The following is an 11,735-nucleotide window of genomic DNA, read 5'->3' on the forward strand; positions in this document are numbered from 1 at the left end:
GTAAAGCCTAAGTCATCTGGTAGAATCTGGAGGATCAATTTCAGACAACAGCCACAGCCAAACAAAAGCAAAATACTACCAAACCCTATCACACAATTTTGCAGAGCTGATTGAAGTCATAGATTCTCCCCCTCCCTCTTTTCACATAAAGTAATGAAATGGAACTTACTTACCTGTTCTTTTGCTTGTTTCTGCTGTTCTCTTCTTTTTCGTTCTTCTTCGTTTACCTTACTAATAACAATATATCTCTCCTTCTAAAATAAAAAATGTATAGTTTGAGGAATGACTCTGAGAAGTTCATATTTAAGACCACTGCAAGTTTCTGTAAATTCACATTGTAAAGAAAATTAAGTCATACCTCAGCAGCAGTTACTTGGCAACATGACTATTTCTATTGTAAGCACCACTTTATCACCTACTCCCAAAAGCCTACTTTAGAAAGCTGCATTAGATTCATCCACCAAACCTAACTTTTATTAAATCCACTTTTTACTTCTGAGGAAAGGCTATCAGCATCTCCTTGCAAATAGTGGATTTCAAGCATCTTTTGAAGCAGAGATTTGTGCTGGCAAGTGGACGATACAGCATGTGATGCCACTATTTCTCCTCTAAGATCAAGATCTACTTTCCACGAATATTGAACATCATATGCACTACACCTTAAAATACCTTTCAGTATCCTTTTAAAAATATAATAATAATATTATGCCACACAAATACATGCTTACACTTCATATGTTGGTCAGATTTAATGTTTAGAAACTAATTCATTGTGTTCCATTTAAAATGTTTTGCATTTTGCATAACAAAGCTCAAGTTAGATCTACAAGTTAGGAGAGTTGGTAAAATCGAGAAATACAATTTCCTTTAAAGAGAACAGATGTTACAGATAGTAACATGCCTAGTTACCTTATCTGACTCCAGAGTTTCAACATGGATACCTTTTGGATACCTACATCAAAACAAATGAAAAGTAAAAATAAGTTGTTATTAATTTGGCATTTAGCATATTGAAACCACAACAGTGATTCGGTAATTTCATGTTTCATTATTCCTGTAAGTCTTAAGTGCAAAAGAACTATTAAAAGTTCCTTTTTAATTTAAAATAATGGAAAATTTGAAGCAATAGGCTAGTTAAATTGGCCTCCTTAAGTTACCTAACAGTAACTAGCACTAAAATGTATTTTCTTATGCAATTTCCTATCCTATTGCTGTGGAACCTATAACTTCTTATTTTAGTACTATTACAAGTAAACATCATCTAGATATTTCATCAGAATGTAGAATCTCTCCTTTCAAGAAATCCAAAACCAAAACACTGGTGAGAAAGCTCTCATTTACTTGCAGCCACAAGACAACTTCTTTGGTGACTGCATGCCTTTAATATGTCACTTATTCTAGGATTTATAAACATCCCTGAACTTTCTGCTAACAGTAAGCTTTAGTATGAAATATTAATACTAATGTGATTACCTCTGCTACAGGGTTGCATCACTCTACCACAATCACGTTTAATTACCAAAGTACTACCATACACAGAACCACAGAGCATCCAACCAATAGCAAGGTCAGAGAATATTGTCTTTCACTGCTTAACAAGTAGATATTACTCTGATCTTCCCATTATAATAAACTAACCACAATTATATAACCACTGCAGAACCAGCATGTTTCCTTCGTCCTCTGGCTACTACTAAAACTAGTACTAGAGAACACACACTAGAATACTATTGTGTCCTCTCCACCCTGACTTCTCACACAATTTTGAAACTAGACCTCACTTTCAAGCTGTTTCATGTCACAGACCTTGGATGCATCAAAACACTATTGCACAACAGAACACTTCAATAGAGAAAATTACCTGTGAAGAGTTCAGGACACAAGGCCAATCAATAACCTCACTGTTTTCTGCTTTAATTATCTCCATGCTGACTTCACAATTTTGCTTTCTCTCGCCAATATACACACACAGTGTACACAGCTGTATACGCATAAAGCAACACAGCTGAATGTTAAAAAAAAATACAATTCATGAACACACTCTTCCATCCACCAAAAGAAGATGCAAGATTAAGCGTCAGACAAAGATAACACTATGTGCTACTGGAAGCTGTAGATATTCTATCAATACATTAAAAAATTCACACAGAAAAATTCTTGAAAACACCTCTCTTTTTTTCAGATCAGTTCTCAAGCTCACTTCTTGAGATTGCATTTCATAGAGAGAAGCTTTATTTTATCCACTTCCAGGGTAACTGAGTGCCAGATACTGTTGCAACACCAAATTAACTAAATGTACAAAAAAAGATTTCCACTGCATTTTCCACATTTTACTAGTACAATCAGAACAATGAAAATCTCATCTCAACAGCCTTACAGTTTCTCCTAAGGCATTAAGAGATATATTTAGGCAAAGATGAGGGATAAAGTAAGCCAAGAAAGAAGAGAATTACTACTAGAATTAGGATTTTTAAGTCATCAAAACACTTATCCTTGGCATCTAACAGAAAACTATAAACATACCAGTACCTACTAAAGAACTAGTAGTTTTTCAAGTAAAGCCCACAATCTGTATAAGCACATGCACTTTCTGTTCACTAAAAACCCGTCAAGTTGCATTTGTTACATAATTCTAGGCTGTGCTGTTCTATTCACAGATTTTAGGTAGGAATATTAAAGTAAATACTAAGCTTTAAAATATTCAAATGAATCATCACAAACCAGTTTAATGCAATTTATCTTCAGAACATTATAAAAGTCTGCTCTTAAAGGAAACAAAAAATCTAAATGAATCACCTCTGAGGTTAAGTAGATCAGATCTTACCCAGATTTCTTATAAGAAATACTAAAAAATATACAGTAAGGCAGTATTACCAGTAACTTACTTCCAGCTCAAGGTCTGATAAATTAATTTCCTCTGAAATCTAAAATCAAAAGACATTTGTGTTACTAACACTCCTCTTACAAAAGTGTTTCAAAGTAATAATGCTCAGTTAAAGCCAGCTCCATGTTCATTTGTAGAAAGATTTTTAAAGTATAAGTCACTGCTACCAGAACCTATAGGCTTGGAAGGGTTTTACTGAATTCTGACATTCAGTTGTCAAGCTGTAAAGGCATTTACACCATTTTGTACAATTATCCACATACCATCTCATAAGCAAATATTCTGTAGTCATGATTACTGAACATAGATACAGTGATGTTACCTTACCCCCAGCTTCACAGTGTTCTAGTATTTCTAAATTCTTTTTTTTTTTTTAATTTTTTAAATAACTGCACTCTCCAAACATCTGGACTCCAAAGCTAAATAGACTTTGGGAAGGAGACCTACTAAAAACAGTTTCAATACGTAGTGTCAACTATGAATAACCAATAGCTCAATAGGTTTGAGAAATTTGTTTATAAAATCCATAACCAAGGTTTACGGAGCACTTCAGCAATAGCAAAAGGAGGCTCACATATGCAAGACGCTTCTTGGCTATATTTAAATATGTTGTCACTACATGCAGAAGTTATGGCTCATAAAGCAGAGTATGACATCCATATAAATTACCATGTTTTCTCAACCCGCAGAGATTAGTCAAATGTAGATTTTGCTACAGTTAACCCAAATAAAGATGTTGTTCTTCTTTGTCACTCCCCTAACTCTATACAGCCAAATTAAATAATTTTTTTAGAGGATATGTAATTTCAGAAACTGACCCTGTGCATGGCTCCAGTTCCAAACTTTCATTTTCTTCATTCTTTAATAAGTCTTCTATCTGTTCCCTGGAAGAAATAGATGCTTCTATATCTACTGTTTTCTTTTTATGATGTTTACAGCTCTCCCCAAAAGACAAGAAAACACTTCATAACAAAGAGAGAACTATTTCACAACTACTGAACTAATAAAAACAGCTTCAACATATGAACATGTCATTATTGTTTATGTTTTAATTTCAACAACATCAGAATATTAATCAATTTTACTTACACTACTTTCTCAATGAATTTTTTCTGATCTTCGGGAATTGTTACGGGACACTTTGCGGCATTAGGAGAAACGTATGACAGAGATCCTGCACCATTGGCCTGAGAACGTTTTTCATCATACTGTTCCCTTAGCTGTCTTTCTTCTTCCTGATTTAAATATGGAATTCCTGAGAGACATAGAGAGAGAGATTTAAAAGCTCATCATAATTAGAGACAAATTAGGGATGTATGATTTAGCAAAGACTTATTACTAACCAAGCATTTGCCAGTGTTACACCTCTGAAGGCTCAAAACATATCCTTCCCTTTCAGTCGTCTGTTCTAGACCCCATTCTTTATCTGTGTCTATACAGGCTTCCTTCTAGCACATGCCAGATTAGCTGGTACCATTGGACTCTTAAGACCTATATGCCTCATCTGCACAAGGCAGGAGCTTGAGGACTGCAGAACTGTAGATCACAATCACAAAAATATTTAACACTCCTCTTCCTTGCTATCTGTATCACTTTAATAATGGACTGCAGCAGCACTTATTACAATGCACTGATACCTTTTCTAAAATGTTACTACTGATCCATTACACAGCTACATAACTTCTTATTCTATCTGTTTATGTTTAGCCACCAAAAAAAAAAAACAATCAAGCACTCATCTAAATAGGAATTCTATTCTGTTGAATCTATACAATGAATTTTTGGAAAGGGAGTAACTATCAGCACAATTATAGATCAGGTAAGAATAATTCTAAGAACTTCATTATGTGTTAAGAGAGTATCATGAATGGCTGCCTTTTTCTTTTTGCAGAAAATGAAAGATGTCATCATAAATTTTGCAGACACTGAAAGAAAGGGAAAAAAAAAAACCAACAAAACAACTCACCGTTGCGAAAAACTTTATTAAAATCAAATCCTTGGTTTGCTAAAAAATCTATACTTGAACTCTGCAACAAAAGAAAATAGCTTTACAATTGGCAAGAGTATCTGTGGCATAAAAAGATCAATTCAGTTATTTTTACACTTTTAAAGAAACTATATGAAGTCCAAAGTCAAGAGCGACCAAGTTTGTGACCCTGAAGAAGCCACAGAGAGTTTAGGCTATGCTACTTTTGCTATTTATTTTCAACTTCCATAAAGTACAAGAACAATAAATACACTAAAGGGATAAAGCTGAAAGAATGAGCTATGTGGAGAGAGGAAACTAAAGAAAGCAAAATGTAGTTCAGGAGAACAAATCTGAGAGCAGAAAAATGCCAGCAATAGCCTGGGAAGCAGCGAAAGTGAGATAAGCAGCTGGGAATAAAGGATCAAACAGAAAAAGCAAGGGAGCAGGAAGTCAGACAAGAAAGGGGAAAAAAAAAGAAAACAAAACCAAAAAAACCAAACAAAAGAAAAAAAAGAAAGAAAAGAATCACCTTGCCAGGTTTGGAACGTTATCTCCAATTCCAGAAACCACACAATGTAATGTGTGACAAGATTTAAAAACTGAAGTCAAAGATATTCCCTTAGAGCTCATTTTTAGGGATTGCTCTTAACTGATGCTTATTTCTTTTGTAAGAAAAAAAAAAAAAAACAAACCAGAAACTTATGTTTTTCTGCCTTTTAAGCTGTTAAAAGAACCAACCACTTCTCCCTCTGCAATGATGTAGAGTCTTCCTGGAAATATTTTTTGGAAGTTTGCTGCAGGTGTACCTTAACCAAACAAAATCAAACTTGTTTTTCTACTAACCTGACAGACAAACTTGACATCTGGTGAACTTCTGTTAAAGGGTTTTGGAAAAATATAGAAGTTAAATGACTTCATTACATACCTGTGAAAAAGATGAGTTGCATGTCAGTACAGCTTATCACTATTACTTTGCAAATTCCTCAATTAAGAAAACAAGGAATAAGAGAATAACATACTTTTCTTCTGTGTGATCATATTTAAAAGTGCAAAGGCCAAACTGAAAGAGCAAAAAATCCATGGAATGCTGGAAAGGAAAGGAAAACTTTGCATGAGAATAAAAATCGTACACATTTAAAGAAAACTGGGGTGCATCCACAATAAATATGATTTTGCTGTATTTCAAAATTAAGCAAACCTGAACCTTCTTAACCAACGTTTGTTCTGTTGGTAATTTTTACATAAATACACCAGAGTTTTTCAACTAGTTTTCATCCCCATTTAAACATCTTACGATTGCCCAAAGATGATTTGTAGCATGCACTTCCATTCCGTAAACAGACAAGAACTGAGGGAAGTCCCATCTCTCTCCACCTGTTGCTCACACACATGAGATGCTGCACCTAAAGCAGCTGTCAGTCTCCTCCTCAACATTCATTTACATTCCCCATAGTGTGGGAGCAGGGTGTGAGGGAAACTGGCGGTATATAGTTTTCAAATACACATAATAATACATTTAATATTCTTTTAACTCATGTGGCTAATAGTCACTAGGCATTTTATCATCATGTCCTCTAGTATTTCACAAGTGTTGGATCAATATTGGAAATGTTTTTAACACCATTGCAAGTGTACAAGAAAATAAAAAAAGCACTGTGGTCTCATTGAAAGACTCATTCCTCCTGAGGGCCAAACACCCATTTTAAACACAAAGAAGACACAGAATTATTCAATACTATCATAGAGAAAAAATAATGGGTAGCAGCAGGACATAGAAAATTAGTCCTCTTCTCTTGAGTATAAAGATGAAAAATAACTATAATCAAGTTAATTTATTACCTGGTAAAAGTTAAGTTTTAAGAAGGTGACAACAAAGAATTTGGGGCTGGCTTCTAATACACCAGACCACTTACAATGAACAAGAGAGACTGACTGTGCCTGCAGAGCCTGAATTGTCAGCTACCCTGAAGCACTCAAAGGCTCGTATTCGTCCAGGTGAACAAAACATGGCATCCTCTAGCTTCTTGGATGCTCTTCAGAAACTGATCTCTACTTTTATTCTCTCCTTTAGTGTTCGGGGGTTTTCTTTTTTTTTTTCTTTTTTTTCCTCCTTTTTTGGTGGTTTTGGGTTTGGTTTTTTTTAGCTACAGCCTCCTCCCCAGTTTTTGCCATTTGTTGTCCTAGTTTCTCAGTAGGAACACTAACTAGTCATTCCCTCATCTTGCAATGTCTCTTAACATAACATTAGTAAACAGTGTTTACTGACTCCTTGGACACTTCAGGAAACAGCATGTGCTGAGATTCTTACGATTTCTCTTTTCTGATTCCTTTCTCTTATGGGAAAAACAACCCAAACCGCAAAACCAAACACCAAACGCACAACCCAAGACATCTCACTTTTGACCATTTGAACCTCACACACCACATGTTGTCTCCTGTGGTCATTTGGCTATTTTTCAAAACTCTTTCCACATCCTCTGGCACCTTTTTTTTCTGTGTGTGTGCTGCAAAGAGGAAGAGGCAGTGGTGGCAGCTGGCATTTAAGTTTTGTTAGGGTCAGTACATGTTGGCAGGGGAAGTAATTTGGGAAGGACCCTAGTCCTGCTGTCACTGAATTTCTCTTACCCAGTCTCCCTTTGAACTGATAAATTTTAACACTCTCAACATCCTTTAGCAAGTTCTACACATCTACTAACTCTTGCATGAGGAATCATATGTGTCTGTTCTGACCATGACTTCTGCAAGTTTCATGCAACACTTCCCACTTCTTGTTAGTAGAGACAATGAAACAAGCAATCCCCATCTGCTCTATGTAACTCAATTTTACAGACCTCTGTCATATTTCCCTACATTGTCTCCATTCTGAACTAAGGAGTTCTCATCTTTTTCCAGCATTTTCATTTTAGTCAAGGTAAACACTTTACCTTTTTAAGTTTCTGATACCTTTCTTCTGGAGTGTCAAAGCCATTGGTTAATGCACTAACAGAAGGTCCATCACTGATCCCTGAAAAAGTAGAATGTATTTTGCTTTGGGTAAGCGTTTAAAAATTAGCCACAGCAAAGAAATGCAACAACTGTTAATTTAAGAAAAATGTTTTCACTTAAAGTACATGTTAAGATTATTTCAGTTGAGAAATATTTCCTACTGCATAAAAGTATGCATGTTAGTGTAAAAGCCACCCAGATGGTACAGTTCTAGCAGTAAAGCTCTGCTGCAAAAGCTCTGTTGCTCTGGTTCCTATTCAACACAATAGTAACATGAAAAGACCTACCAGTAACATAATATTGATGGGTCTTTACGACACAATGCAGGATCAAAGTCAAACTAAAAATGGGAAGAGTGCTGTCCATAGGTGTATTGAATGGCTTGGTCACCTTAAGCCGTACATAACAACAACCATATTTCCACAAGCTCCACATCTAACAAAATCCAATCTTGATCACATTTATGTTTCATGGTTGACTGAACTCTGTATCCCAAAGCACTTATTAAGGCATCTCTCTGATGCACAGACCCTCTAGGTTTTACAAACGTCAAAGTTCTTACTGCTGTCTTTCCCTGTCCAAACACTTGCAGGGCCCCCCTTATTTATCCCAATCTCTTGGTTTCATGATACATATAAAATCTTTCTCTTTTCCCTGAGCTGCAGCTGAAAATCAATTGACACGTTAAAAGATTACTGCGGGGAGGGAGCAGAAGCAGCAGAGTATGACGTGTATCTTTACTTGACCAAAACCTTGCTATCACACATATAATAAGTGGTTTAATCATTTTGTGGTAGCCTCAGCTTTAGCTTCTTCAAGCCAACACTGAGACACCATACAAGAGCAAACTCGGGCACCCGGGACCCCGCACAGATACTGCCAGCGGTTCACGAGCACAAAACAGGTGCGACTGTACCTGAAAACTCCCCATCGATGGCCAAGAAGTCCGACTCCTCAATAGCTTCATACACTTTGTTTAGGTTATCCTTAAAATCTGCGAGTAAAGGGGTAACACATACCTGAGGCTACTAACGACTCCCCACCGCAGCCCGCCGCCCCCCAGGCGGGCAGAGGCGGCCCGCGCCTGCCAGCGACGGCGGGGCCGGGGCCGGCGGGGCCTGCCGCACCCTCAGCCTCGGGGCGCGGGCGGAGGCGCACCGCCCCCCCTCCCGCCGCACCTGCCCCCTGCGGGCCGTCCCTCACGGGCGAGGGGCGGAGCGGGGACCCCTTTCGCCCCCGGAGGAGAGGCTGAGGCCGGACCCCGCCGCCAGCCGGGGGAAGGGAAGCCGGCACGCCGGGGCGTCCTCTGCGCCGCCGGCTCGGGGCTTCCCGCCGCGGCCGCGAGGCGCGACCCGCGCAGGGCGCGCGGGGGCGGCTGGTCACTCACTGCTTCTGATCACCTCCATCCCGCGCGCGCCCGCAGCTCGGCCCGGCTCGGCACCGCCCGCAACCTCCGCCGAGCGCTTCCGGAAACCGCCCCTCCCGCCCCGCCGCACGTGAGCGCCCACGTGAGCGCCCGGCGGCGGTGGGCGGCGCGGCCGCCATTTTCTCCTGGGGCGGTCCCTGGCAGCGGGCGGGAGAGGGTTTGTCAGCGTGCCGGTCGTCCGCTCTCGCGCGTTATCCCCGGGCGTGGCGGCTGAGGAGTCGCTCCCGGAGTGGAGGCCTGTCCGCCTACGTGTGAACGGCAGCAGACCCGCTGCCGCTGCTGTCGCTGCGGAGGGCCGTTAGGCCTGAAAAGTGGTCCTCAGCTGCCTGCCGCGTCCTGTAACGGCGGGGAGGACGGCCCAGCCAGCCGCTGCAGAGCGGAAAAGCTGTAATAGGGCCGCCAGCGGAAAGGGAGTCGTGGAACAGCTGCTTTTCTGTGGGGTGGAGTGTCGCAGATGTTGGAAAACGCGGTCTTTGCCTTTCAGCCTGGAAAGGCAGAACCAGCACCAGCAAGGAAGAAGGAATGGGAATTTGCTGAGGAGAGACCAGAAGGGCAGTGGAGAGCCACTGGTGATTATGCCTTAATGATTAAAAATTCCGGAGGAACTGGTAGGCTGGCTGGAAGTATTACGGAAGAAGCGTTGGTCTTCCTGTTAAAATGATAAAACCAGCACTTTCACGCCTCATTGTAGAGTAACCGTAAGCAAAGCTCAACGCCCAGCAAGATGTCCTCGCACCTGTGCTGTGGAAGGAAACGACTGCCCAAGAGTCGACTGCCCAAGGTGTTGCACAAGAGCAGAAAGCAGAAGTTGTGGGCAAGGACAGTATGCAGATTTTACCATATGTGCTGCAGGTCTAGAGTTCACGCAGCAGGTGAAGAGCCTTTTCTAGAATTCCAGCAGAATGGAAACAAATGGAAAATTGTCCATAAAGTGGGAGGTAATTTTTGCATAGAGCAGAAGATACAGAATTACGCAGGACTGAGCGGAGAGCGCTTTTAAAGATTCTTCAAGATTAAGTTTTGCCATTTCAGTATAAACAATTTGTTCTACGTGCACGCCCAGTAAATCATCTGTACGATTAAATGGTGCTCAGTAAGAGGTTAGTTAAAATAGTAGTAGAGATTTTTCTGTTTTGCAGTAAATGGGCTGAAGCCTAACATTTTCATCTTACTCTTCTATTTTTTAAGAAGTGCTCCTGCAGTCTGTAGTTAAAGTGCTCGTGGCACTTTGAAGTGCTTTGTGGCTGTTTTAGAAACCCGACATTTTTCCCCAAGTAGCTGACAAATCCAGGAACTCTTTGCTTCATTCACTTGCAAAACAAAGCTAAACTGCAAGTAGAAATGTAAGATGCTGTAATAAAGTGCACTTAATAGGAATTTAAGTATTATATGTTACAGATTAGACATTTTCTACTTCAACATACATGTATTATTACATATTTAGAAGGAAAATTTGAAACGAGTTAATCTGTTTGCATTTTTGTTTTTGTTATCAAAAGAAGTTATTTTTAACTTGGAAGGAGAAAAAGTGTAAAGGACTTCAATAGCAGGACCAAATCAGCACAATTACAGTTAGCATTGACTCTGGTGATAATAGTTTCAAAAATACTTATGTGATGCAATAATTTATGCTAAGAGTTAATACAGTTTCACCTTGGATATGGTATTGTATGCTCTGGTTTTTTCTGGTGCCATCATCTTGGAAATGTGCCCTGCATATAGGAAACAAGGTGATTTCTTACAATAACAGCAAAGTACTCTGAATTAGAATCATTATCCATCTCAACCAATTTCTACCTAGTTGATAGTAGTCAGAACTACCATTTGATACTAGACATCTTTTCTTTTTGAAGGTGTAATGTCCAATTAATCCCCTCAGATTTACTTTTGTGTTGTTTTTTGAGTGTTTTGTTTCGTGGGTTTTTTTAAATATTAGATGACTTCTGTTTGGATTCGCCACCATCTTTACTACTGTCCCAAACTGCACAATTAGAGCTTGAATAGTTGAAAGTACTTTGCCTTCCTTTTGCTTTCTGAGAAGATCTGGTTTGGAGAAAAACCTAATTTTTGATGGTGCAGCTGACAGCCCAGGTGCCTCATTCTCTGGCTTTGTTCCTCTTTAGGAATAGTCTCCTCTTTACTGTCTTCCCGTATATAATATATTGCAATAAAAAGGAAATGCTATTGTGTGTTAAGAAGAATTTAGAACTCCCATGATATTTATTCAAGTTTTAATCCCCAATATTGTGTAGCTTTCCTTAATTAGTTTTCTGTTTGCAATTGTATATGTCAAGAAATGTTTTGGAGGGCATACATCTTCACTGTTGTTTAGTTTCAGAAGATTTGCCTAATTAAGTACCTGCTTGGTTGTCTTCCATGTATATATTAAAGCAACTGCACTTATGAATGTGTAGTTTGTAATCAGAGTTCTTTAAATCTCATTTTTTAAATGACACCAGAAGAGGTTGGCT

The 11,735-nt window shown here is 39.1% G+C and overlaps 1 protein-coding gene across 3 annotated transcripts in view; it reads right to left on the reverse strand.

The window, feature by feature from the left end:
* The window catches only part of PARN (poly(A)-specific ribonuclease), a 62,614-nt gene extending 53,295 nt beyond the window's left edge, over window positions 1-9,319 (reverse strand). The window contains exons 1-11 of one of the 3 annotated variants that reach the window (XM_052772591.1): window positions 9,226-9,319; window positions 8,755-8,832; window positions 7,778-7,857; window positions 5,873-5,940; window positions 5,697-5,778; window positions 4,851-4,911; window positions 3,974-4,139; window positions 3,703-3,768; window positions 2,886-2,924; window positions 910-952; window positions 174-254 (exon numbers count right to left, since the gene is read on the reverse strand). In XM_052772591.1, coding sequence (XP_052628551.1) covers window positions 174-254; window positions 910-952; window positions 2,886-2,924; window positions 3,703-3,768; window positions 3,974-4,139; window positions 4,851-4,911; window positions 5,697-5,778; window positions 5,873-5,940; window positions 7,778-7,857; window positions 8,755-8,832; window positions 9,226-9,244 — 783 coding nt within the window. In that variant the 5' untranslated portion in view covers window positions 9,245-9,319. The remainder of the gene's footprint in view (window positions 1-173; window positions 255-909; window positions 953-2,885; window positions 2,925-3,702; window positions 3,769-3,973; window positions 4,140-4,850; window positions 4,912-5,696; window positions 5,779-5,872; window positions 5,941-7,777; window positions 7,858-8,754; window positions 8,833-9,225) is intronic. The other 2 variants (XM_052772593.1, XM_052772592.1) reach the window with 2 other exon arrangements.
* Window positions 9,320-11,735: the final 2,416 nt, after the last annotated feature.

The sequence above is a fragment of the Harpia harpyja genome, chromosome 21 (genome assembly GCF_026419915.1).
Source record: "Harpia harpyja isolate bHarHar1 chromosome 21, bHarHar1 primary haplotype, whole genome shotgun sequence".
NCBI classification, from domain to species: domain Eukaryota; kingdom Metazoa; phylum Chordata; class Aves; order Accipitriformes; family Accipitridae; genus Harpia; species Harpia harpyja.